Source organism: Choloepus didactylus, chromosome 22, assembly GCF_015220235.1.
Source record: "Choloepus didactylus isolate mChoDid1 chromosome 22, mChoDid1.pri, whole genome shotgun sequence".
NCBI classification, from domain to species: domain Eukaryota; kingdom Metazoa; phylum Chordata; class Mammalia; order Pilosa; family Megalonychidae; genus Choloepus; species Choloepus didactylus.
In genome coordinates, this window is record NC_051328.1 from 12,392,998 (window position 1) to 12,420,730 (window position 27,733).

General features: G+C 51.6%; 2 protein-coding genes across 7 annotated transcripts; one reads left to right on the forward strand and one right to left on the reverse strand.

Annotated features, from left to right (window-relative positions):
- Window positions 1–255: 255 nt before the first annotated feature.
- LOC119519016 (ADP ribosylation factor like GTPase 2 binding protein) lies at window positions 256–5,956 on the forward strand. Of its 6 annotated transcripts, none has more exons than XM_037816485.1 (6): window positions 256–600; window positions 1,321–1,382; window positions 2,652–2,878; window positions 3,693–3,778; window positions 3,986–4,082; window positions 4,619–5,956. In XM_037816485.1, exons 1-6 carry the CDS (start codon window positions 563–565, stop codon window positions 4,718–4,720), a joined length of 612 nt encoding a protein of 203 aa, XP_037672413.1. In that variant the 5' UTR covers window positions 256–562; the 3' UTR covers window positions 4,721–5,956. The 6 variants fall into 6 exon arrangements, with proteins under 6 accessions (XP_037672413.1, XP_037672416.1, XP_037672417.1 ...); XM_037816488.1 differs by having other exon boundaries at window positions 263–600; window positions 2,772–2,878; XM_037816489.1 differs by having other exon boundaries at window positions 596–673; window positions 2,772–2,878.
- Window positions 948–27,343, reverse strand: LOC119519017 (plasmolipin). The gene is made up of 4 exons (XM_037816492.1): window positions 27,042–27,343; window positions 11,422–11,595; window positions 9,454–9,576; window positions 948–8,439 (listed from the first exon to the last, which is right to left on the reverse strand). Exons 1-4 carry the CDS (start codon window positions 27,174–27,176, stop codon window positions 8,323–8,325), a joined length of 549 nt encoding a protein of 182 aa, XP_037672420.1. The 5' UTR covers window positions 27,177–27,343; the 3' UTR covers window positions 948–8,322.
- Between the last annotated feature and the right edge of the window lie 390 nt (window positions 27,344–27,733).

The window sequence follows — 27,733 nt, forward strand, 5'->3', positions numbered from 1 at the left end:
TTTCATCCATAAAATGGGGACGGCGTGAGATTTAATCACTACATAACGCATGAACATTTCAGTAAACGCATTCCTTGCTGTCCGACGCCTTGCCGACTTCTTCTCTTTCCCTTTTTCTCTCCATCTTTGCCCCGCCCCTGGCGTCGAGTAACGCACGTCTGGGATTGGCTGTCTGGACCCCGCGAGGCCCCGGGCGGGAAATGAGGCGGGCGGAAGGGGGCTCGGTGGCCATGGTGACGGGAGGCGGGGCGCGGCGCCCAGCGGTCAGTAACGGACGCCGCGACCGCAGAGGCGGCGGCGGGCGCGGAGCGGCGTGGTGGGGCCTTCAGGCCCGGCCCGCGCGTGGCCGCTGCGCGAGGAGCGCAGGCGCAAACTCGGCTGGGCCGTGGCAGGCTGTGGGCCCCGCGGGGAGGCCTCTTCCAGGCCCCGCGACGCGCCCTCGATGCCGTTTGGGACTCAGCGGAGCGGAACGGAAGCCGGGCCCGGACAGCGGGCTGGGTAGAAGACTGAAGGGCCTGGTCGTCCGGCGCGGGTGGATGTGGCGGCGGCGGCGGCGGCGGCGATGGACGCCTTAGAGGAAGAGAGCTTCGCGCTGTCCCTGTGAGTGTTACCCGGGCGGCTGAAGGCCGGAGCTGCGGGCGTTCGGCTGGGGCCTCGGCCTCCGCTCGATGCGGTGGGTCTCTTCCGGGGGATGGGCCGCCTTCAAAGCTCCGCCCCGGTTCTGGGTCTTGATTCTGCGGCTGCTGCGACCGCCCGACCGCAAAGTTCAGGTCCCGGAGGACCCGGCGTCAACGCCCGCATCACAATCCCCCACCCAGCCTCCCGCCCTTACCTGCCAGCAGGACCTGGGGGGGGGGGGGGAGTGAGCTGCCGAGGCCTGACCGCGGGTCAGACGGCCCTCCAGGCCCCTGCCCCAGGAACTCCCCCGATCACCCTCCTAGCCAGGATCTCGCCCACGCCGTTTTCATGCTGACAAGCAAATAGGTGTGAGGTGATAGCGATGCGGTGAGTAGATCCCGCGCAGATAAATGCGAGGAAGCCAGCCTTTGCTCCCTTTATTTGTCCCTTTTGTAATTCATTGTCTCATGTCAGGGTTTCCTGAAAGTGGAACCATAACATTCAACTTTGATACCACTGGTGGGGAAAGTGGGTTTTCTTCTGTTTGGAATTGCTAGATTAGACAATCATTCTTCATTATCAAAGCTGGGTGATGGCAGGTCATTTTACTTAATTTTCTTTTTGCGTGTTTGAAAATGACCGTAACTTTTAAATTAACCAATAATTTGATACAGCACCTAATCCGGGAATATTAATTTTCAGCTCTTCCGCCTCTGATGCAGAATTTGATGCTGTGGTTGGATATTTGGAGGACATTATCATGGGTAAGCTTCCTCACCACAACTGGAAGACCAGTACTCTTTAGTTCTTAGACCCTTGGGGGCTTTTAAGGACATTGAAATCAATTTGGAGAGTTCATTTTAAAAGAAAACATGAAGCTACATGTCATTTTTTATGTAGTGCAAGTGATATTAGTAAGCCTTACTGTGATTTGCCTTTGAGACAAATACCCTCGTACCCCTCAGAACAACTAATAGCCGTATAGAGTCCCCAGGCCTGACTGGTGGGGTATCTAGAAGTTATGGGGCTCTTGGGAAAACTTCAGGAAAGATGGACCCACTTTATCTCGTCATGTAGTATATGAGGAGTCTCATTTTTCAGATAGTTTGAGCTTTAATATTTTTGTGCTGTAAAACTATAACCAGAAGCACACAGGTCCATGAAGAAAACAAAGGTGTCCTTCAGCTGGTTCCCGGTTTCCTGGGTTTTTAGTCCTTTTTTGTGGGTTCATTTTGGTGTAAATAAGTCCTGCTAAGTAACAGGGAAGCAGTGTGACAAGCACCAAAGGCTTAAGATAAATACATGGGTAGGAAAAACTAATGAGAAAATTCTGTTAAGTTTTCTGAGAATCAGGAAAAGAAACATAATATTTTTTGGTGTTACTGGCTGTATAGCTTATCCAGTTTAGTCTGAAAATCGCTGACTAAGTATTCATACCTTCAGGTCATGTAAAAGTTAATACCCTTAACCCTTTTCACAGCTAAACTCTCATCCCATGTGGCTTTGAGGATTCCTGAGGAAACTGCCTATTATGGGTAGCCTGTATGCTGTGGGAGAACCCACGGTATTTATCCCAATGTCTGGTCCTCTGTGAAGCTTTCCTTTTATTTTTAGAAATAATGTTCTGTTCAGTTGTTAAGATTAAAATTCCCTAATGTCCAAAATCCGCCTTGCCATTCTGTGAGATAGATACTGTTATCATCCTCATTTTTCAGATGAAGAAACTGGGGCTTAGAGAAATTAAGAAACTTCCAAGGTCATACAGCTAATAAATGGCTGAAGTGGGAGTTGAACCCAGATAGTCTGGCCTCTATCAGAGGCCATACTTTTAATCACTAAAGTTTGTACCACTGCTACTAACATTATATTCTGGAGTATATAGCTAAAATAAGAGAGAACTGATTTGTTCCTTTATAGAAAAGTGATAATGTGAGAGAGTTCCCAAGCCACCCTATAGGAAATGTATTTAAAATGGACTGGATTGCTTTACATCCCATTCAGCAGAATGTCCTGTCCCCTTAAAACACCATCAGCTTTCCCTCACCTCCACTGGCCAGGGAGAAAGCAGAACTACCACCACAGAAGTACTGCCTCATATACCAGATGCTTTTTAGTCTCCAGTAAAAAGAATACATTTCCCTGTTATGGTTCAGATGACGAGTTCCAGTTATTACAGAGAAATTTCATGGACAAGTACTACCAGGAGTTTGAAGACACAGAAGAGAATAAACTCACCTACACGCCCATTTTTAATGAATATGTAAGTGGATTTCTTTTTCTCTTACCAGATGAGGATTTCTTTAAAATTTAAATGCAGAATCAAAAGATGTTGGAATTTGCTCTTGCCTTTTAAAATCTGCCACCAATACCCAATTAGAAACTGGTATAGTTCCCATCTCCTGTTGATTATTTCTCCACGCAGCTCATGTGGTCATTTTCCAAAAGTCTTTCAGACAAATATTTGATGATCTCATCAGCTACTTAATTTAAAAAATGCTGTTTCATTTATAGTATGTGGTTTCAACATACCTTGCATTTGTATGCTTTTGGCCTTTTGGCTTTCATATGCAGTTTTTTTCTACTTCATAATCCAGACAGGTTTGCCTGGCTGTTAGGTAAAAGTGAAAACTGAGATCAAGATCACTAACTAGTTGGTGGTCTCAGCCTCCTGGGATAACATCAGCTGCCTAAGAATAGGTTTAAGCCTCCAAGACTATTTTCTTAACACAAAGGCCCGGCATAATGGATGAAAGAAGTTTCAAGCCAAGCCTCAGTTTAGGTGAAACCTTAGAAGGAACCTGTAACCACTCCAAATGTATGCTTTTTGTTGATGTTATTTTTGCAAAATTTTCATCTATCCAAGAAGAAAAGCCTCTACCTATATTAGAGCATTCACCAGTGTAATTATCTGCCAATATGCTCCCACATTAGGCCACAGGAGCTGTGTTTTGGTCCTCTTTCATGTCCCCAGCACTCAGGAGATATTTGTGAAGGACTGGAGGACAGGATTTCTGAAAAAGAAGTTTTTCTTTTCCTAAATTGTGGTCTGACCAAGATCCTTTTTACTGCTGTAGATTTCCTTGGTAGAAAAGTATATTGAGGAACAGCTGCTGGAGAGGATTCCTGGATTTAACATGGCGGCTTTCACAACAACATTACAGTGAGTTGAGTTTGCCTCTCTATATCTTTTATGGTTTTTCACCTTCCCCACTCTGAAAAGACTTTTTTTTTTTTCCAGTGCTTGACTGTCAGGGCCCTGATGGTTAGTTCTTGGGTGGGAGGTCTTCAAAACTTTTGAATGAAATAGTGAAGAGAGGATGCCTGCATGTCATTCATTGAAGAAACAGCTATCCTTTTCCTTTTGTAGGCACCATAAAGATGAAGTGGCTGGTGACATATTTGACATGCTGCTCACATTTACAGATTTTCTGGCTTTTAAAGAAATGTTTCTGGACTACAGAGCAGTAAGTCACTTCTGCCTTTTTAGTCACATTGAACCATTTGGAAACAGAACTGTCAAACACAAACTACTTCCCATGCTTCCCCATTATTCTCCCTCAGGACTGGCCAGTATTAGTCTAGCGGCTAGTGAGGTACCAGAAGATTGAGCCTCTGTTGTACCCTAGTTGGGACCTGGGACTCATGCTGTCCAATCATTTTCATGTTTTGGTGAAACAGGCCTCAAGCACCTCCCCAGGGCCCTGAAATAATCAAAAGGGCAAAGCCAAAAAGCAGTTTTAATTCTGCCTTGCGTTTCATATAACACAGGCTTTTTATATGAAAAACAAATGTTTTTCAATGTAGAAAAGTGTACTTTTTAAGACTAAACAGGGCTAGAATTAAGCAAAAATGCAGAATACCCTCCCTCCCCTTCCTGTGTACCCCCTGGTGGTATGCAGTTCTACCCACAGCACCTCCTTCCCCATACCAGAGGCAGGGTCCTGAGCCAGGAAGGACTTTCCTACTCCTTGACTTTGCAGTTGTCACTTTTCTTATGTAGGAAAAAGAAGGCCGAGGATTGGACTTAAGCAGTGGTTTAGTGGTGACTTCATTGTGCAAATCATCTTCCACGCCAGCTTCCCAGAACAATCTGCGGCACTAGCTCCCATCTCTAAGCACTGGACTGGGTCTAGACGTCACCAGCGTGGTGGGCTCAATGAGGCTTTGGCTAATGCCAACAAGAGAATACAGCTTGCAAAGACTGACTGTCATGTGGCTCTTCATTAATGTTAAGTATTGATGAGTCAAAAAGAAAATTCCCTGACCCTCCCAGGACCTGTTTCTCCTGAGCCACCTTCTTGTATTCAGTAACCCTAGAGCCCCTCCTAGAGTAGACAACTCTCTCAAGTGCATCTGGGAGAAGCCCTTCCTTCAGCATAAATGGAATGTCAACAGTGTGGAGTAACCCACCATCACGAGCCCTCTCTGCCCCCAGTACCAGAGTAGGCTTTGCAGGAATCTTCTCTGCATGCTCAGCTCTTTTGCTTGGTTTCAGTCCTTCAGCCCCAGTGGTCCAGCTGGGTGGGTTTTTATTTCAGTGTTTTATCTAGAGTGTCACCACTCCTGTCTCTAGATTTCCGGAGCCCCTATTTTCATAGCTAGTCTTGGCCTTGGCAGTCAGTGGAAAGAGATGCCTTTTACCTAAAAGCTGCATGTAAAACTCAGCTTGTGTTTTCTAGTCCTTTTGTCACTATCTTCTGCTGGTCTTGATATAGTCCCACTGTGTTCCTAGAAGCCTCTTTTAAGCATTATTTTTTGAAAAATATTTTTATAGATGAATACTCAGGCTAACCTAGTGGATCTAATCTTGGAATTTCCATGATTACCCACTTAAAGATCAAAGTATTATATGCTGTGTGCTTTTTAGATGTTAGTGCTATGAAAGCAAAAATGCTTTCTACATTGGTGTTCCTAACTGGGCACTGATGAATGTGAGCTGTGCGCTGAATGTAGACTAAGAGGTATCCTTTACTTATATAGCATGTTAAGTGTTTGTGCAGGTTTCCTTAAAATCCTTTCTATATAAATCAATTCATTAGATTTTGTTGGGATGGGTGTCAAGTTTAGTGAAAAAAAAAAACGTGACTGCAATTGCTTCTTCACATCACATCTCTCCTACCAAGATGGTGTTCACTGCTCTAGCTCAGCATGACTAGCAGGTAGCAAACAGCTTTCATGGCTTTCTGTCTGGCTTTGGTTTAGTAAAATGTTTGGTATAACATTAGTGACCAGAAAACATGTATGCCATGTCCTGAGAAAGAAGAAAAAACAGTTTAATTCCCAACGTGTACCTTTGAAAAAAGTTTTTAAATAAAAATAAAATTCTGTACTGACTTTCCACTGAGCTGTTCTGGATTTAAAGAATAAGCTACAGGTGGCATGTTTTTCTGTACTGTGTTGCTTACTAAGAAACACTTTAGCACTGTGAGTAAAAGTCTGAGGTGTTTTGTGGGAACCACTGTTCTAAACTAGTCAACACCTTTAATGTAGCTGCCATTAGGATATTAGTGCTTTGGTCCTTTTGAGGCAAAGGCACTCTCAGAGCCAGTTTTTAAAAATGCCATCTTTTCTGGGCTTGCTGTCCCATCTTGTTAGTATAAACAGGACTGTCCATCGCAGGCCGGCGTGCTGGAAGCCCACGATGAAGACCTGTTAGTCAGTCTGGGAGGCTAGAAAAGGCAGTTAGGAAGATCCAAAGATAAAATGACGAAATAGGAGAAAGGGAAACTGTCCTTTTCACCTTTTCCACTCAGAGGAAAGCAAGCCTGAATAGAAGATAGACTTTCTGATTTCCTTTAGAAGAAAATGAGAAACCTGCCTCTCCGTCCACACAGAAACTACCCTGTGATGTCATGTGCCACCTTCCATGGGGCTCAGGCCTTACCCAGGGTGAGGAAACCCGACATTGGCCCCGGCCTCAGGAGAGGGTGCATTTTCCTATTGCTTCCTACCCGGACTCCCCACCTGCAGGAAGCAGTGTTCACCCACACAGCAGAGTCTAAGGAGGAGGTAGGTAGGTGCTGGCCTGAACCAAAAAGTAGTTGTTTGACTATGCACATCTATGATGGCTCTACTGAGATAGTCTGAGGTCAGAAACCTGGTGATAGGCCTGAGCTTTCTAACTTGTCTAGGATTTTGTTTCCTCTTAAGCCTCAAGAGAAGATGGGTTGATCTTCCTTGAAGCTAAACTCTTCTTGTGACTTAATCCTGGGATGAATGTAATTTATTGTTCAGACGGAGACACTGAACAAAAAGGATGCTATTAATACAGGCACTGGAACATGGATTACCCTACTTGATCCCCACCAGTTATTAACAGAATAGCTCATTTCCAGCTGCTTGAATCTAGTTACATTTTAACTGTTGCTGTTTGTTTGTTTGTTTTTTAAAGACTAAGGAGTGCCTGGAAATGCCTGTGGCTTATTCAAAGAATATTGGGCTGTGGTATAAAAATAAGTTGAGAAGGACTTAGCTGCTCTCCTTTCTGCTACCTTTACCTGTTCTGAGCATCTAGCACGGGCTAATCACTTTGATTATATTTTCTCTGAACTTCACAAACTTTCAAAAGTAGACTTTAAGTTCAGGAAGATGACCTTACCTGCCTAAAGGTAGGTTGACTGATTTGTCTAAACCAGGACACTTTTGAGAATAAAGGGTTGCTATTTAACTTTATGCCAGGACAAGCAGCATAAACGGGGACTGTCCTGGCAAAGCAGGCAGGAAGCATGTCACAATTGACTTCGTGGAGCTTGGATTTCCCTGTAACAGGCATTTGGGGATCTTTGTATAGTCTTAACCTCCAGCATCCTGGAGTTTACAAACATCTATACCATGATTCCCCTAACAGCTTTACCAAATAACTTCTTCCATCTTTATTTTTGTTTTTTTAAAAAAAAAGTCACCACTAACCACATGACAACTCGCCAGGCAAGGTCTTGAGTCCCTCCCTCACTTCATGTCCCAAGTGCTTAATCAACAGTGTCAGAAAAGCAGTTGGCACTGATGTTAGATTTTCCCAAAGGGAGTATTAAAAAACAAGGGCTTGGAAAACCTGGATGGGTTTTCTCATTGAGAAGCTGCTTAAAACTGATGTGCTTTAAATAACAGGTGAGTTTAAAATGCAGGGAAGGAAAACCACACTGTCAGAAATCAACAGTCCTCTTCCCACAAATGTCTCCCTCCCAACAAGTGACACATTTCCTTGGGGGAAAGGGCCATGGGCATTTGTTTTAATAACTCAGAATAGGTTGCATGAGCTTGCTCAGCTCTCCTGGAACAAGGAATATAAACACATGTTGCTTGTTAGCTTTATGGTGTTCTGCGTCAGGGGCTGCAGGTCGGAGGAGTCTTGTTAGTGCATTTAGTGCTGGTGAGAAAGGTGGGCCCTGGCCTTGGACTCTGAAGGCCTCTAAGGACAAAGCGGAGACAATGAGAACCCCATTTCCCATCATCTTCTGCTGAATGGAGGTGCAGAGGAGATCTCAGCAGATGGTCTGTCTCCAGCCAACTTGGGCCAAACCAGAGGAAGGGCCCTGTTTCCTTAGGAGTGTCACAAGTGCTCCATGTGGTGAGCAAACAGGAGCAAGGACAGTCCGCCTGCCGGGCTGACTCCCTGCAGCCCTCAGGCCTCGTGCTTGTGGGCTGCCCCTAAACCGGGACCCGGCTGCAGCCTTCAGCTCCAAGGTGGGCCTGGACACAGGTGGTCTAGGCAAAGCCGCTGGCCATCTGACTGGTGGCTGCATTGCTGCCCACTCCTCGCCAGGCCTGGAAACTGAAGAAAGCGCTCACTCCATAGGCAATCATCACTAAACATGCAAAGAACTGAAAGAGAGGGGAGAGAAGGGGACCAAGGCCAAGTCAGTAGGGTACCCTCAGGGAGGCACAGGTAGTAAAGCACTGAGTCCCAGTCCCTCAGTTCACACCGAGTCATATGCTTTTAACAGCTCAATGGAGGAGTTAATGGGTGTCAGGTTCTAGGTAAACAGCCAGTCCATTCTAGAGGGGAAACAGTCAGTAACCACATAGGTAAGGTATGTAGATTGTGAAAAGGACAACAAAGGATATCACACTGGGCAATGTGATAGAGTGAGGAATAGGAGCTACTTTAGACACATATCAGGGGTTTAGCTTAAAAAAGGCAACATTCAGAGGCTGCCCTAGGAATTTTCTGGAATCAGTTCATACCCCTACACCAGCACCTACAGATGCACTCAAGTCGTTCCTTGTCTAGCCTCGTGACCATGACTTCAGGAGATGTTAGAAAATCCAAGTCCTGGTCTCAGTCTTGCCACCCTGGACTTCCTCTAGCATGTTGCTTAACCTCTCTGAGCCTCAGTTTCCTTGTCTGTCCTCGGAGCGGAGTCTAAGGATGCTGTGAGGACATGTACGTGCAGCGCCTCATGGAATGCAGAGTGACAGGTGTGGAGGGGACTGCTGTTGCCTTCCTGACAACCTGACATGGAGCCCAAGTTTGGGCTGCATGGGGGAAGCCACGAATACCCCAAAACGATTTAAACCAAAAGATTCTTGAATCTGCACTTTTCAAGGAGGGAGGATCCATAGTTTTTAACAGATTCTCCAAGGGAGCATGTGACCCTGAATCAGGGTGGCACAACTGATTGGCAGCAAAGTTCAACAGTTAATCCTAAAATTCCAGTAGCCATCACAACCCCTTTCCTCAAGGTTTTGCTGTTAATCACAAAGCCTGAAAGTCAGCCTGGCTCCCTCCTAAGACCCACCGAGAGGTATGTGCACAGTTCACGGGCACAGACCTGCCTGTGCTTGACCCCCTGTCTCCCTCATAGACTGCAAGGAGCCCCAGGAAATGATACTCACGGAGGCAGCTGCACGCTGGTTGTACGGCCGGGTGCCCTTCAGGGATGTTGGATCCACTGCAGCGGAGCAAGTGATGAAGGCCGTGATGTAGAGAACGGTGGCACCGACATTAAAGACCATTAACTAGCAGTGGGGGGGGGGGGGGGTAGAAAAGACTTAAGGCACGACCAACAGTTTCAAGAACTAGAATCTCCCGGGTCCCACCAGCACACCCCCTTGGTAGCCAGAATGGGCTGGAGCTCAAGGAACTGGGTGAAGACAATTGAAAGGAAGGACCCAAGAGGCAGCTGCCAGCACAGGCACCTTGGTCAGCCCAGAGGGCCACGGAGCCGGGAACCTTAACATATCTGAGGCTGAGAGAGGGGTGGGGAAATGGTGGCCCATTCCCAAAGGCCAGCCAATCCATGGCCCATCTCTTTGTACCAGTTAAAGAAGTATGGGGCTGCCCCTCCATGCTGGGCTTAGGGCCAAACCCAGGCCTTCCCTGTTGCTTGGAGGCTTGGCTCTGGCTGGCCCTGCAGGGGTCTGCAACCCCCATCTCTGCCCCAAAGGAAGGAGTCCATGCCTCCCTGTTGGCCACACCCAGGCTCAAGGGCTCCAGGAGGACCCCACTCCAAGCAGCTGCAAGCCAGACTGGCAGGAAGGGGCCTCAGCTGACAATCTGGTACCAGGTGCAGATCCCACATCCTCAGCTGGCTCCACCTTCCAACCCCCCAGACAAGCAGACAAAAAAAAAAAATGCCTGCCCCCTGGAGCCAGTTAACAATTCTTCAACAAAAACTGCAGACTGGTAACCCTCCAGACATGATTGCTTTGTTGCACAGATTTTTTTTTAATTACCAACATTTTAAACTTTGGAGATTTCATACAAGACTTTCATATTAAATTGGCCATGCTCAGCCAGCCTTCACCAGATGCAGTCAAGCTCTCCAGCCCTGTCTGTGAAAAGGTCCAGGATCCCCAAAAACACTGCCTTGCCAGCATGGCCTGAGGAAGGGGCCCCTTCCACCAACTGCTGCAGCTGGAGCCCCATATCTGTGCCTTACAAAGCTCAGTCTCCTCCATCTCTGGAGAGTTCTTAAAAGCTCCCGGGGCCTGGGCTGGATGCTGAGCCAGGAAGTCAGACCCCTTCCCGCCCCAGGATCTCTCCAAGCCCAGTGCCTGCCACAAACACCGCCCGGCCCTTGCCAGTGATGTCAAGATCTAACAAACCCGTTCTGTCTCGAGGATGACTCACGTTTCCTCAATTTCAGAAGTCATTGAATTCCAAACAATGCTGCCTAGTCCCAGCCTTGCTTGTCTTACAATCATGTGCCTCTCTTGCCTCTCCACCTACTGGAAGCCCCAGACCCCAGCTGCAGGGGTTTTCCGGGTCAGGGGGGTAAAAAAACGTGGCAGCTTTCTCTGTGGCTGGTGGGGAACTTCCTATGTACACTCTTGGCCCTGTGTCCTGCGGAGACTGACCTGGGGTGACCCTGGGGTGCCCACCCTTTCCTGGAGGTAGCCGGGTGGACAGCTCCGCTGCACAAGCTCCCAGGCTGGCCTGCTTGAGCTGGGCCCCAGCCTGGGTAATTCACAGCATCTCACCCCAGCCTCTGGCTGCGGGGCTGCCCGTCAGGGCCGAGCCACAGTGGGTCAGTCCCCCTGCAACACAGCTGCAAATCCTGACCATCCCCCAAAAGGAAAAGTATTTTTGAGATTCCAAACAGTCTCCCAGGGAAAATCAAGCCAATGTCCTCCTCAGCTCACTGTGGGTCACGGCTGCTCAGTGCTCAGGAAAACCAGAGCCCAGCCCCCACCAACCCTCCCCTGGGTCTGCTGGCCTCCCTGTAGCCGGCTGAGGATCAGCGAGGACTTCAGCCAAACCCCCACGCTGCCAGCACAGGGAAGGTCACAGGGGTCCCGTCACAGCCATCCCCAGAGGATCAGGCCTGGAGCCACCCCCAGCACACCCCCCACCAGACTCACCACCAGTGGCCAGGGCACCATGTACAACTTCGTGTGCAGCTGAAACAGGTAGAGGATGAAGAAGATGATTGTCACCAGCCAGGTGAAGACAGCGACAAACATCACCCAGCCATACGCTGGGTACAAGTGGTACGGGGTGTCAGCAATCAGGGCCCACACCAGCAGGCCCAGCACCTGCAGGGGGCAAAAGAGGGCCAGGGTCTCCCAGAGCCCCTCACTGTCAGGAAGCCCCAGACCAGAGGCCCCAGGCCTTTGCCATGATGCGCCCTCTGCAGGAAACATTTAATCCACAAATATTTATTTGGCTTCTACTGTATACCAGGTACTGTGTAGGAGCCCTAGCCTGGTAACGCAGGTCTCAGCTGGGATGCTTTGTGCTCCAGGTCACCTTCCCACCCCTCCAGAACCCTGGATTCCAGAACCCTTTTCCCCTGCTTTTGTGGCTAACCAGGCCCCCACCTCCCAGGACCCTAACTGTCTGCTTCCCCAGGCTGTGAGCTCCCTGAGGGCAGGCCCATGGCCATTGTGTGCAGCTGCATCCTGCCCCCCAATTCAGGAGCAGGCACCTGGCAGATGCTCAGGAAAAGCTGCTGAAAGAATGGCCAAGTTGCCAGCATGATCCTGAGGGAGGGACACAGGCAGTCACAGAGGGGGAAAGAATAGCTCCTATGTTCTCTAGCTGGACCCAGCTGAGGAGCATCACGGAGTCCTTTGGGTGACAACCTCTCCGTCCTCTCCTGCTCTCCCCTGCTCCACCTGCTCTACAGACATTACCACCCTACCTTACAGGTGAAGCTGGGCCTCAGAGAAGCTAAAGAACTCATCTGTTATACCACTGCTAAGTGGCATGCTGGGTCCCTAACACCGCAGCACAGTCAGTGAGTCCCATGGTTGGCAGCGTGGACTCTGCCTGGTTTAAGCCCCAGCTGTGTGACCTTGGGCAAGCTCATGACCTCTCTGTGCTTCGAGTATAATGACCACACCTACCTCACAGAGCTACTTTGAGAACAAATGAATTCACGTTCATGAAGCGCTGAGATGAGACCCTGGCATGTGGTGGGTGCACTGGAAGTGTTTTTTTTTTATTCCAGGAGAGGCTGAGCCCCCAGCTGGCCATGGGGAATTCTACATGAATGACTGGCTGCTGCCTCTCGTGCGGCGGTCTGCTGGTCCCTGGCAGGACGTGGCCTAGCAAGGGAGCTCAGAGGAGGCCTGCAAGTGGTCGCTCACCTGGGGACATCCTGCACCTCCCTGAGCACCCTTCCCACCTCCTTCCTTGCCGGTCAAGATCCCCAGGGTGGGGGTGTCCTCCCTACTCCAGGTGGCACCTGCCGGAATCCCTTGCCTACTAAGCATGACTTGATTCTGGCCATTGAGGTGAGGGGAGGGTCTGCCGTGGGGCTTTGGAGAAAGGCTGGGCTTGCTGACAGAGCCAGAGCTGTCCCCCTCCTTCCACTGGACATTGTCCAGGCAGGTGGCCAATGTGCAGGGCCGTTGCCCAAGGATGAGCCAATAGTAGGATTGCAAAGAAGTAGCTCGAGAGCAAGATCCGCAGCTGGCTGATGGTTTTTGGAGACAGAAAGTTCCCTAGCAGCTCATATCCATTGAGGGCCTGCCAAGAGCTCCTGGCCCATACCCTGTGGCTTGTGGCCCAGAGTACAGCCAGAGCTGGGGGTCCCGCTAGGCACCCCCACCCTGAAGCACCTCTGCCTAGGGTCCAGAAGGGAAGTCTGCCTGATGCCCTACACGTGGGGTCAGGACAGGAGTGAGCATGGCTGGCCCAGGGGGCCACACCCCCTCTAACTTCTATCCTTTTCCTCCCTCCCCTCTCCCCCTAAAGAGGCATCTCAGCCAGCCTGGGGTAGGAAGGCCACGGCCCACCTGCTTTTCCCACCACCCCTCTGGGGAAAGGGTGGGTGAGGCCTGGGCCTGGGAGTCGAGAGCTGGGGCTCGAATCCTGGCTCTGCTGAGTTACACTGAACCAGCACCTTCCTCTCTCTGTGGGGCACCACCTGGGCCACATGGGGAGCTGCACCCTCCAGAATGCAGGCTCCGGGAGGGCAGGGGATTCTGTGGGCTGTCACTGATGTATCTCCAGTGCTTACAACAGTGCAGAGCACATAGTACTTGCTCAATAGGTCCTTGGGACTTGAGCCTCCTTTCCTCACCAGTGAGAGGGATCAAAAACCTGCCCCCTGGCCTGGCCTCTCCTGACCCAGAGAATGTTCTCAGCCCAAGGTGGGAGGCCCAGCCTCCCTTCTCCCCAGAGCTCTGCACCTGCCCCTCCACACCTGCAGGCAGGTCCCCAGGGGTCCCACCCCCCACAGCACCCTGCCAGCCTCAAATACCCCCTTGTGCTCTCCTCTAAGCAGCACAAGCCAGCTGGGTGGGGGCCTGTGGGGCCCACTTTACAGGCAAGGAAGGTGGGATGAAGTAGCAGGGCCTTGCCTGGGGTCACCTACCAAGCTGAGGGCAGAGAGCCCTTAGCAAGGAGGACCCAGAGCCAGGGACTCTCAGAAAAGGCTCCCCACCCCCTCCCACCTTTTACCACCCATCCTTAGGACACCCTGTCTGAAACAGACATCAGGGGAGGCCAAGGACCCTTCTCCACAAGAGCTGGAGTGAGGTCACTATTCTGAAGAACAAATACTCTTGCAGCAGTCACCTGGGGCACCTTTCCCAGGTGAAAACAGGCCATACCAAGGACAAACTGTTATCTTTTCATCTGAGGCAGGTTTCCTTAAGGGCCTGCACTGCCATTGTGTTGCCCGGTTCCAGTTTCATGAAAGGAACTGATATTAAAAAATGCAGTGAATTGAAAAATCAAGACAAGACCAATTCAGGCTCTGCATTAACATGCACCTGTCAACTCTGATTTGTCACTAATACACCTGGATCACAATAACCATTCAATCAATGCCCTCTGGCCCTGGGCAGGCATCGAAGCACCTCTACATCATCGAACTTTCCCAATAAACCAGTACTACTTATTCTTACCATTTTCCAGGTGAGGAAACAAGCTCAAAGGGAGATGTGCCTGTGGGCACCTGTGGGTAATTTGAACCCAGACCTGCCCTTCCCTGGAACCTGTTGGCTACTGCAAGTTATTTAAGGGCATGTGAAAAATGAGGACATGTCAACTGGCAACTGAAGGGTATCCAGACTCCCAGGCCCGGCCCACCAGCCCCACCCCTGGTTTCCAGATCAGCAAATGCGACCTCTGGGAGATAAAGCTGGCCGATAAGCAGCAGGAATTTCCAGTGCTCCTTCTGGCTTTGCTGCCCTGGCTCTAGGCCCAGGGAGCCGCCTCGGTTTCTGCCCTGGAATCAGGAAAGATCCATCCCTGGTTTCCCCCAGTCCTCTCCCCACCAGCCCCAAGAATCTGAAGGGCAAGCCCCAGCCCAGGTGCATGGGGAGAACCTGCTCGGGAGAGGGTAAGCACCCATTTGTGACTCCTTCGCTGGCCTGGGTGGCCCTGCAGGGGAGCCTGGGCTCGGGTCCTCACCTCCAGGGGCCAGACAGGACCCCGAACCACCAACCAGGCCTGCAGCTCCTCCTCCTGTGGACCCCCAGACTAGCCAGCAGAAAGGCCAGAGGACCTGCCTTTTAGCGAGGTTTGCTCCCTGGTACAGGGCCAGGGTGACGGCGGGAGAGCTGGCTGACACACAGAGCCCTCGCCCGTCCTCCAGCTGGCAGAGGACAAGGCACAAGGCCTGGATTCTGCTACCCACCTCCAGGACTCTCCCAGGCCTCCCTCGGCCCAGAAAACGAGTCTCGCAACCTAGACCCTCTCTGGGCACCTCCAAGCACAGGCCTCCGCAGGTACATCTCTCTGGGCTCACCCATTCAACAGTTGTCCACCGAGCACCTCCTCTGTGCCATGGAGCTCCCCAGTCTACTGGTGGGAGCCAGACAAACAACCCAATAAATAAGAAGCACGTGAGTGGCTGGCAGGGAAAGTGCCGGGAGGAAAACATCAGACTCAGAAGCAGGATGGGGCATTGGGGTTGCCATTGTAATTTTAGATAAGGGGCCAAGAAAGATCTCACTAAAAAAAAAAAAAAAAGTAAAGAATACTAAAGAAACAATGGCAAATGCAATACATTAGCTGGAACTGGATCTAATAATGGAGGACAAAAGGCCCAAAAGGATGACACTGAGACAACTGAAAATATTGGAGTATAGACTGTAAGCTTGGTAGCAATGTTCAACTTCCTGAACTTGATAACTGCGCTTCAGGTGGCTGTATAAGTGAATATCCTTGTTCTTAGATATACATGCAAGTATTGTTAGAGGAGCATGATGTATACAGCCTTCTCTCAAATGTATAGAGGATGGATGGATGGATAGAAAGACAGACATAGATGGACAGATGACAGGTGGGTAGGTAGTAGACAGAATGATAGAATAAAACACACGTGGCAAAATAAAAGTTGGTAAAACTTGTCTGGGTAGGAAGTATATTGGAGTTCTTGGTTTTGTTTCTATTTTATTATTATTATTATTATTATTATTGCAACTTTCCTCTAAGTTTGAAACTATTTCAAAATAAAAAAGTTTAAAAAATTAAAAAAAAAAAAAAGATCTGACTGAAGGTGACACCTGAGCAGGGACCCAGAGGCGAGGGAAAGCGGGGGTGAGCCTCCCCCCTGCGTCCGTTTGTCTGCAGGTGTCTGCACGCACAGCTGTGCCTCTCTCGGACAGACGCACTCACTCACTGGGGCCTCACCTTCCCCCGCCTCCCAGGTCAGGGCTGCAGATAAACAAGAGAACTTCCTAAGCCATCTATGCTGAAAACCTAGACTTGGATAAGGAGTTTTTTCTTTTAAAGGGGACTGCAACGTCAAAAAGGGCCCCTCTACATATGCTCCCAGGACCTCTGCTTCTCCATAAGAATTTCTGAACAATTGGGCAACACAGATTTTGGTAAAACCACCTGCAGGACCAGAGGTGAGAGATACCTAACAAGTGCCTGCCAAGAGTCCCTCCTGGCTCCGGGGCAGCCCTGCTGGTTTCTGCAGAAACTGCTAACAGTGCAGGCTAAAAAGGGAACCGGCTGAGGCCAAGGTCAGGCGGGTGCGTGCCCTCCAGCGAGTCCTGGGCAGCTCTTTTCCCTCTTCTCTTCCGTAGCCACTCTTTGATGACCCTGATGTCATGAACTTCTTCACACTCAGGACAATTTTGTGACATTGGCTATGACGGGAAGTTGGTTCGAGCTCCGGCCCTGCCAACTCAGGGGCTGCGTGACCTCGGGCGCATTGCTGCAGAGTCCTCACCTCAGAAGGGGGTAACGGTGCCTCCCTCCTGGGGTGGTTTGAGACCTTAGTGAATTAGCAAATGGAAGGTACTTACCCTGAGCCCTCAGGGTAACAATGCATTTTCTACTGTCATTATCACCGAGAGAGGGAAACCCAAGGTTAAGAACGGGGGTTTGAGTCAGTGCTCCGTGCCTCAGTTTCCAGAGGATGGTTTGCACATGCACGCAAGGCCTGGGTGAGATAGCGAATGGATCTAGAGGAGCACCTGGCAGCGTGTCTGGCGCAGATAAGGGCCCAATGCCGGTATGGCTCCATCCTGCTTAGATAGGGCAGCCGGCTCCCGGGGGAGGCCCCAGCTGCCTGCCCAGCCCTGGGACGTCTCCAGGCTGCACCCCTCCACCCCCACACCCCCAGCTTGTCACAGGCTGCGCGTCCTTGGGCAGACCCCCTCACCCCTTCAGGCCTTAGCCACCCCTCTGTCCGACAGCAGCAGGGAGGTCCCCCTTGGTGATGGGGCTCCTTCTGAGGCATCTGCTAAGGAGGCCCAAAGCCCTATCTCCCCTGTGGAGGAATCCCACCATCCCCGTGAGTACCAAGCTCACTCCTCTCCCGTCTAAAGGCTGAGACCTCAACTCTCCTTTTAACCCTCTGAACCTCCTGGGCAGGGCGGAAATGACAAGGCCCTTGTTGATTTGCTGTGTGGCCTTGGAAAAGTCACTTAACCCTTCTGGTATGTTTCCTCATCTGACACCAGGGGATAGCAGGGTACCCCTACCCTGGTCACCTCACAGGTGCGTCATGAGGTAAAAGGGACAGTCACGAGGGGCTGTGAGGAGGTGGGAGGAATAAACCCAGAGCCAGGGAGCCTTGATCCCAGGGTTACAAGGAGGGAAAACACCTCAGAGCCCAGAGGGCTGAGCCTGAGTTCACAAGCTCAGCCGCCCCCACAGCAGGCAGGTCACAGAAACTACGAGGGTGGACCGGCAGGGTCAGCGGAACTGGAGAGCAGCCCACTCTTGTCTGCTGGGAATGCGGGCCTGGGGAGCCAGAACTTACCATTTTTCAAGAGATACTAGAAATCTGGGTTTTTATCTGAAATCTTCATCTTTTTAAATGTTGGCAACTAAACGAAATGTTTTAGAAAGAATGTGAGGGCAAGGCCCACCTCACCCCAGGCAAGGCCCACGGGGCTGTGCTGGGAGCCCCTGGAGCTCTCCTCCCCTCCTCCCCTCTGTGCTGTCCAGGAACCCGGGGCCCAGGGCAGCGAGGTGATCCCTCCCTGGGGTTCCCCCTCGGCCAGGGGCACATCTGGGTAGCCTCAGGACACTCCAAACTTGGCTGGGCCAACCCAGCCTCCACCCCCACCCTGGCCCTTCTCCCTGCACTGAAAGGGACTTTATGGGGACAAAAAGCCACCCATTGTGTCTCGGGAGACAAAGGGGCAGGGGACAGAGGCTCCAGGCGCCTGGGCCGGCCACAGCACCACCCACCCCCACTGTGCGGAGAGGGAGGGCTAGGTGGGGACACTTTGGGATTCCCGCGCAGCACTCTCGGTCTCTGAGCCTTCGAGAACCCTGGAGCCCTCACCCCTGGCTGCACAGGAGGCCTGGAAGCACGTGCAGCCGCCAGCTCCGGCCATGGGGTCTGGGTGGCACTAACTCCCCTAAGCCTCCCCTTCCTCTTCTGTAAACGGGCATGTGAGTTACCAGCCCGAGGCATCCAGTCACTGACCAAACTCTCCCGGGCCCGCTCGTGCCAGGCGCCAGGCATGCTGCACCTGGGAGCTCAACAGGCAGCCCGCAGCCGGGGGCCCCGCGGAGACCCCACTTCACTTCTCAGGGCTGTCTCAGGAAGGACAACGAGGGGAGTAACTGGCTCAGGGCCCGGCCGGCCTGTGGGACTTTTAATGTCAAATTGCTTTTCCCCAGCCCTGAGTCTCAGATTCCAGATTTTTTAAATCCCAGGGGTGGAGGGCACCTGAGGAGTTCCTGCATACCCACATCCATGCCTGGGATCCCCCAGAGCCCCCCCAGCTTGGTCCTCCGGGCCCTGCGTGCACTTTCCCTGGTGAGTTGCTACTCCTGCCTCATCGGTCCTTTGTGTCCTCCCTTAGGGTTTTAGGACTTACCCCCACCCTGGTTCCCTCTGGGGCCAGAGACCAAGCCTGTCCCCTCCACCAGGCCCCTTGAATCACATCCCCAAGGCCGCCACAGCTCCCAGAGCAAGGGGCACCGCTCCCCAGGGGTGCCTGAAATTTAGAGCTCCTGTGCTTGCCTACCCACCTCCCTCCCCGCCTTCCCCCGAGGGTGTCCTGGCCCACCTCAGAAAACCTCAGTGCTACCCCAGCACCAAGACCCTGCCAGCCACCCAGGGGCTTCCCCAGGAAGGCCGGGCCCCCTTGTAAAGAGTCCTGGTCTCTCCCCTTCGAACCCAGCCCCCCTCGTTTACCCCGTCGGCCCAGCAGGCGCCCCTTCCCCTGACCAGACGGGCCAGAGCTCCAACTCCCAGGAGGGGGAACACGCCTGGAGACGAATTCATAATTCGGAGGTGCCTGGGAAAGGGCAAGGGCAGAGGGGATGACAGGAAGCCTAAGTTCTCAGCGCCCCAAGGAGGCCCGGAAACCAGCCCCAGGGAGCATATGAACTCTGCCCACCCTGGGAGGCCTGGCCTGCTGGGGCGTGGGGGCAGGGGCAGCCTGATTTGAGGGTCCTCCACCATCCCTGGTCTTCCTTCTAGAGACGCTCGTTCTAGTCCCGACACTGGCACTGATGCTCCGAATGTGCCTGGGCCAGCCCCCCACACCATGTCCCAAACGGCAAGGACAGGCCAGTGACCCACCTGCACAAGGGGGCCGACGTGACACGTGACAAAGTTCACCTGGCGCGGGCCCCTCCCTGCTGCCCCTCCCTCCATTACAGCTGGAATATCCTGGAGCAGGCCCAGGTCTGTGCCGAGCAGCCCTTGCCTTCCTGCCCCCACTGCTCGGAAGGCCCTGCCTGGCGGCCTTGGCCTCTCCCCCTTGGGCGAACAGGAGGGGCCCAGCCAGCCCCACAGCTGCCAAGGAAACCAGGGCCCAGTTTGCGGTCGCCACGGGGACCAGGGCAGGACCACTGCAGCTCCCCAGGACTGTCTATGAGTGGGAAATCGGCGAACACAGAACAGCAGCAACGGTCCTCCATGGGACGTGGACCCTGAGAGGGGTGGACTCTTTCCACTTACACACAGGGAAACTGAGGCACACCAGGGTAGTTATGAAAATCACCAAATTCGCGGCCGTCTCGTGCTGCTGTGTGACCCTAGGAAAGTGCTTTCCCCTCTCCGGGGAACCTTCTGGCATATCCATTACCTGTACTATTTTTCTACTCAGTATTTTTAAAAGACTTTTGATATTATTTATTTTTGAAATACATAATATGTATGACACGGTAGGTAACAAAATGGTGTATGCAGCAGGTCTCCTCTCTCTTCCCAATAGTCAAATTCTTCCCCAAGGGCAACCCAGTGTGGTTTCTTATGTGTTTCTCCAGAGACTGTCTACATGCAGAGAGAGAGGGAGAGAGAGAGAGAGAGAGAGAGAGAGAGGGGTAGGTGTGCTTGAGTGTATTTTCCCCACACAAACAATAACCATCTACAAACACTATAATACACTTTGCTTTTTCACTTAACACTAGATCTTGGGATATACATAGAGCTGCCTTGTTCTTCTCTTTGAGAGGCAGGGACTAATTCTTTTTATCCCTTCCTAGTATGCTATCATGCCAAGGAACCATAATTTATTTAACCAGTCCCCTATTGATGGACCTGTATATCCATGTATATAGTGCACTAATAATTTTAAAAGCAAATTTTTTAATCACTAGTAAGTGAAAAATGTACATGAGCTACCACAATAAAAGCTACCTATAAAAATTAAATACAACAAAAACATTAAAATGTTATATTCTGCACATAGCTGTCTCCCAGGTTCCAGAGCGCCCTCTTTATCACCAAAAAAAAAAAAAAAAAAAAATGTCTTGGAAACACGCTGAAGACACCTTAGCACAAAACTAACTGAGGCTCTCTCCTCCTCTAGGTCATCTCCCAGAAATGTGATTGAAGGTGATATGAGACTTTCCAAGTCCCTGTGTGGGAGAGACTGACTGTAACTCAATTTCTGGACACCAGAATAAAAAAGAGAAAAAGAAAGAATTTCAACAATATAAAACTAAAACAAAAACCTGTGATACCAAAAACAGCACAAGCAAAGTGAAAAGGCAAACAAGGAAAAAATATTTGCAAATCATCTAGAGCTACTGACAATTATTAAGGGCAAAGAACATAAAAAGACAAGGAAATACAAATGGCTCTTAAACATATTTAAAAAAAAAAAAGGCCAACCTTACTCCTAAGAGAAATTCAAAATACTACGACACTGACCTACCTATGGGATCCTCCAAAAGGATGCTAATTCAGCTCGCTGGGGAGGCTGTGGCGAGTGGGAACTCTACAGGAGGCATACTGGGAGCAGGGGGGGCCAGGCGGAGTAGAGACAAGGTGTGACCCTGCAGGGGGCAATTTCGCAATCTCTACCAAAGTTATAAACGCTTCTGGAAAAGTATCATACTGATGCATTCACCGTGTGCAGAACAAGCCATGTGCAAAGACGTTCACTGCAGCAGAGGGTGTGAGAGCAAAAGAACGAGACACCCCAAGTGTCTAGTCAATGAGGAGACAGGCCACACATGTCACACCACAGCCGCACAACGGCCAACTACAGAAGCTGCAAAAAAGGGAATGCACGCTGTGCACCGGGACAGAAAGGCCTCCATGAAGCATTGTTAAGTGAAAAAAGAAAAGGGCAGCCCCCCTGGGTAAAATGGAGAGAGTCAGGTATCTCCAGTCTTGTTGGCTCGTATCTGTGAAAAGACAGTCTAAAAGGATACGGGGGGAAGGGCTTGGCTTGAAGCAACAGGGCCCAAGATTTTTCACTGTATGCATTTCCATTTATTTTATCCTTGAGCATTGTAAAGCTATTATCTATTAAAGAAACTAAGTAAACAAGGTATTTAAAAAAAGAAAAGATATACTGTGCAGCCCTGCTATAGAACAGCCCCCAGAGTCTCACCAAAGGGGAAAGCATGGCCCCGCACCCACACAGTGCTCCCATCGGTTGCGTGTGCAGGTGATGTGTACAAATATGCACCAGCTCTCCACGGCCTGTCAGTACAGAATGGTGGGTGCCTCAGCCAAGGGCACCTGGGGGACTGGTCAGTGATGAGAGACTAATTTTTCACTGACTAATTTTTCACTGATGTCTTGCTGTGTGTCTGTATAATGTTTCAAAGAACAAGACAATTAACAAAACTCCAACAAGCCCATCAACAGAGCAACGGCTAAATGAGCTGGGGCTTCAGTCACATTATGGGATACTCAGCAACAGTTAAAAAGGAGGGTGACCCATCAGTAGTAACACAAAGAGTAAGGTATCTCTGGGTGTGAGAAAAGCAACTTGCTGAACAGAGAATGCAGAATGAAACCATCAGTGTTTTCAAAGATGCACAGAAAAAGAAGTGGAAACACCCCAAATAGTGGTACCCTTGGGGAGAGGGGTTAGGTGACAACTTTAGCCTTATCTGTAATAAGTTTTCCTTTTCAATGGAGAATGTATTCATATAGTCATTATGTAATTGTAAATTAATTGCAAAACACCCAACTCCTCCACCACCACAACCAGTGGGGGAAGGCGAAGAGGAGGCACACAATACAAGGCCCCTCTCTGCCTGGGGCAGCCCAGCTCCATCAGAGGAAGATGAAGGAGCATGTGGGGCCTCCAGTGCTGCACTAAGGAGTCTGAACACACAACTCTCAGGGCTCAGGACAGTCCGGGAAGTCCCAACAACTACAATCCCTACTTGGCCATCACTGAGCTCCAAAACAAGCTCTGCTCACATCTCCTGGACTCCAACAACCTCTTCTAGGCATCTCCTGCCCTGGAGAGCACCTGGTGACAGAACGAAGCTCACCATAAGGAAACATTTTCTAGCACTCCCAAGTGCACAAGGATGGAGCAGGCTACCTTGAGAGGGACTGAGCTCCCCATCCCTGGCAGCATGCAAGCTCATGTTGAAGATGCTGCTGAGGGGCCTCTGAGAGCAAGCATAAGGGCCTCTCATTCCAAAGTACACTGTGTTAAATCCTTTGCAGGCATTAACTTCCACATTCCTCATAACCCAATTGAAACTGACCCTAAGGGAATTTAGGGAACTTACCTAAGATCACAGAACCAGGGAGCACAGAGTCAGGATTTGAACCCAAGGCTCTCTATGTCTAGGTCTGTGCTCCCAACCAGTATGCTCAGTGCTATCCCATGTATCTTTGTGCTGCAACAGTTAGTGAAGCCTCTGACAGTTTATTCACCTGCAAACTGGGAATTGTGCTACCACTATTCCAGAAGGTAGGGCAGGAGGGAAGGAATGAAGGTGCCAAGCACAAATGGCCCTATTGCCACAGGACACTCATGGCTTCTATGTCCTGGGCCTCAAGGATGCCTTGGACCACCTGGCCTTTGCATAAGCTGTGCTCTGCCCTAAACTTCCTTCTCACCTAGCCCCAATCCCTCCAGGTCAACACTTAGAGCCCACCTCTGCTAGGAAGCCCTCCCTAATTACGAAGACACCTGATGAATGTCCCAGAAGTTCCCTCCTCTCCCCTCCCCCACTCTTCCACCCCCCCCCCCCCCCAAAAAAAAAAAAACAGGAAGCCTAACTAGAGAGTAGGGCTTTGGATTCCCAGATCACAGTGCAAATCTCAGCTCTGCCACTCTACCAGTGTGATCCCAGATAAGTTTCTCATCCTGTCTGAGCCTGTTTCCACATCAGTAAATCTGCAGAATCAAGACCTCCAAGTTTTTGTGACCAAAATAATGATCTCTAGATCATATCTGCCTGTCTCTATTTTTTTTAAGAGGACAACTGCATAAATCTGTCTTGTTTTCCCTTTTTGCCTGGGCTGCTAGGAAGCTCAACAAGGAATCCACAACCTTAAAATTACTAGACTCCTGGTACAATAACCTCTTTTTTTCCCTCTCTTTAAGTCAATTTCCCCTTCTCCACAACCAAATTTTATTTTTAATAAAACTTTTTTTAGAGCAGTTTTAGGTTTACAGAAAATTTGTACAGAAACTAGAGAGTTCCCATATACCCACAGACACACAGTTTCCCCTATTATTGACATTGTGCATTAGTCACCACCAACTTTTAAAACTGTATTACTTTAACACTTCTGTCTTATGTGGTTTAATATTATACTCCATCTAATATTCTTTCTGTGACTGGATGGAGAAAGTGATAAATCAGTGAGCACCACCTGACACCTGTGAGGAACACTGAGGCTGGTCCTTCAGGACACATTTAATGCCAGGCAAAGAGCATGTCTTCTTCAAGGTCGTCTTGGCCCTCCTATACCTACCACACCCAAACCCTTCACCAAATCCTGAGGAAACAGAGGTCTGATGGGGAATCAGCTTCCATCTTCCCATGCACTGCTTGTCCATGCAGCCTTTCCCGATCCCTGTAGGGGAAACACATCCTCTGGGCACCTCCCTCCCTGACCCAGAGCTCCTAGAGATCTGGCGCTGGGCCTGAGGACCCCATTGCCCTCCTGTGATCGTGGGAACATAGCTGAATGTGGTAATTGAGAGCATGGGCCAGGAAAGTCAGACCACTCAGGGCTTAAATCCCAGTTCTACCACTCTCAGGCTCCGAAATCTTGGGCAAGTAATTGGCCTCTGAGACTCAGTTTCCTTATCTGTAGAATGGGGGAGAATAAGAGGGCATAAAACTTGGCAAAGGGCCTGGAGCCTAGCGCATGCCTGATTATTAGGAGCTGTTATCACTGTTAAGTCTTCCCAGCAGATGTGGAGCCTGTTGGGTGAACCCCCTGACTCAGACTCAGTGGTACTGTCCGTTGCCAGAGAAACAGCTCAGGAAGCAACTTCTCTAATAAGGTTGGCAAAGCATCAACATTGGAACTCTGATGGGAGTCCCTCAGCCCCTAGGGATGTCTTATGTGGCTTAATAACTACACCTAATGTTCTTTCTGGAACTGAATGGATTTATCACTGAACTAGTATAAATCACTGAATTAGTGATAACTCAGTGAACACTGCCAGAGATCTTTTGTGGGGCTGGGAGTGGGCAAAGGAAACACACACACACACACACACACCAAGGACTTGGGAATCTAGAGCCCCAAATGTCAAGCTCCATCAAACAACACATGTGGCAAGTCACACATTCTATTCAAAGCTCAGTGTCTACATCTGTGCAATGGGACCCAGATGCTCAGGGCTGGGCTGCTGAACCCCCAGGAGACCCCTAAATCAGGAATATAAGCCTCCTCTGGAGGAGGCTACCAAGGTCCTTGCAGCCACAGCCTCTGCAGGGCCCTCCCCTTATTCCAACTCTCATACTTCTGGTGCAAATGAGCCACATGCTCAGGTCCAGTTGACCAGAACTCTCGTGCCTCCTAAATGGCCAGGATCCACCCTGCCAGACCAATCATCGTCCTCAGCCCAGCAGAGGTCCCTCCCTCCAAACCCTCCAGAGGCTCCCCACTGCCTAGAGAACCAAGTCCTTCTCACGGAGTTCTCAAGGCCGGCGGCTTCTGACCGCACCAGAAACACGTGCTTCAACTCCTGCTTCACCAGCCAGATTGCAACTCCCCACCTCTAAGCCTTGGCTCACACAGTGCCCGGTGCATGCAGTGCCCTTTTCCTAACTCTGCCTGAGGTTTCACGATCAGTGAAGACCTAGCTAAAAAGCCACTTCCTCCGTGAAGCCTTCCTGGACTCAGTGAGAACTATCCCTCTACGCTGAGCCACCTGACTTTCCCCGCTCGGGCTCCCTGAAGGCAGCAGCTCCCCTCCTCCACACTGCTCCCCGCTGTGCCCCCTCACGACCAGCCCAGAGCCTGGCACTGTAGCAGTGCCCCAAGACTTGAAATTATTCCAGAACTGGATCTCTTCCCCACAGGGCAGAGATTCTCTGGGTGGGGGTGACCGGCAATCACATAGGGAGCAGAGTTTTAAAATGTAGATTTCTGGGCAGCACTTCTCGAGATTCAAATGCCAATTCCACATTTTTTCCAGGGGTGGGGTCAAAAAATCTGCATTTTAAACAAACCCCTCCAGAAAATTCAGCTGCTGGGTCCTGATTCGATGACTCCTGAAATAGAAATAGCACGGGGGGCAGGGAGGGGGGTGTCAGGGGAGGGGGTCTCACCTAGGAGAAGGTGGGGGCTTCCAGCCCAGCCTCAGCCTAACCTTTGACACCGCGCTAACCACCCTGTCTCCTGCCCGGGCCCGGCAGCCTCCAACGAGGGCCTAGCAGCAGGGGGACGGCGGGAAATGCCCCGCTAGCTGGATTTAAGGAAAATGGATCCTGGCCCACCCCCAATTCCACCCTAGACTTCTGAAAACGGACCAGCCCCTCAGCTGGTGGAGCAGCCTCCCACAGGGGCAGCCACCCAGCTCCGAGACTCCCGTAAGAGGGGGCTGTGGGTGAAAGCGAACAGCCCCAGGCCTGAAACTGGTGTTGGGGTGTAGGGAGTGGAGGCGGCGTCCCCCTATGTCCACCTCAGCTGGGGTCTGGAGGAGCAAGTTTCGTCTCTGGCTTCCCACAAACGCCCGTGCGCTGGGCACGATATCTCGGCGCCGCTGGGCCGGCCAAACCGGCTGGAACCCGACGGGTCACCCAGTAGCAGCCAGAAGGACCCAGCTCCCGCGCGGACGCCGACGAAGCCGCACCTACGTGTATGTGTTGGGGGGATGGATGTGCCCTTTCAATTAGACGAGAGTTTTCTGAGGTGCAGCCACCGCGGAGCCGCTGGGCGCCGGGCAGATGATCGCGCGACAGTGCACTTTGCCTCTGGATGCGTCCGCTGCAGGGCTAGGCAGCAGGGAAGGCCGGCATAGTCCTGGCAGAGTGTGTACGTTGTGCACAGTGACCGTGGCTTCTGTGGGCGTTTCTGTGAGTGTGGCCGTTTGTGGGGTGTGTGTGAGGGGAATGATGGGGCGCTGGAGAGTGAGCACTGTGTCCTTAGTGCACAGTGCCTGTGCTCCCGGGATTGCAACTGGGGGGCGTCTCGTGGTGAGAAGGTACCAGGGGGATCTCGCGGGGTCCAATCCTGGAGGCGCCCCGGGTGTACGCATGGAGCGTTCGTGCGCGTGCGAGCCTGGGTTGGCGGTGTGCGGGCCGCGAGGAGGCTGCGCGGTCCACGGACCCCTCCAAAAAAAACAAACAAACAAACAAACAAAAGAACGAGGCCCGACTCCCTCCTAGCCCGATGGGACCTCCCCTCCCCGAGCCCCGCGCGCGCCCTCACCATCTGCAGCAGCATGAGCGCACCGATGAGGGAGCGCAGGAAGCCCAGGTCCGGGCGCAGCGCCGCAGCGGTGACGCCGGCGCCCTGCGCGGGGCTGCTGGTCCGCGTGCTCACTTTAGACGGGAACTCGGCCATGGCCGCTGCGCTCGCCTCCTGAGGTTTCTCTCGCCGCCGCCGCCCCTACCGCAGTGGGTGCCGGCTCCGGCGCCGCTCCTCCCCCGGGGGTCCAGCTGCCGCTCCGGGCGCTGCGCTCTGCGTCGGGGCGGGGAGCCGGGAGCCGGGAGCTGCCAGGTGCGGCCGGAATCCCCCGCCCCGCCCTCGCCGCGAGACCCGCCCCTTTAACTCTTGGCTCGCCGCCGGCCCAGACCCGACCGTTTTCGTACGCAGTCCGGTCAGCTTTGCAGAGGGGGAAACTGAGGCCGCGGTCACAGAGGTGGCCCCCGCCCCAGAGCCAGCCTAGGCTGCCGCGCGTTTCTCCCCCGCGGAATTTTCCCTGCACTCGCCGCGTCTTTGGTCGCTCGTCTGCGCCCTCCCTGCCCGCGGCGTAGGTGCCTCGGGATGAACAGGTGGCGGCCAGCAGAACCCACCTGCACTTGCTGTCTTCCGTACCCCTCTAGCGCGCTGCGTGCCCGCGGGCGAGCCCCTGCGCCTCCCTGTAACTCTCTCTGTTAAGTGGATTCAGCATTCCCGCC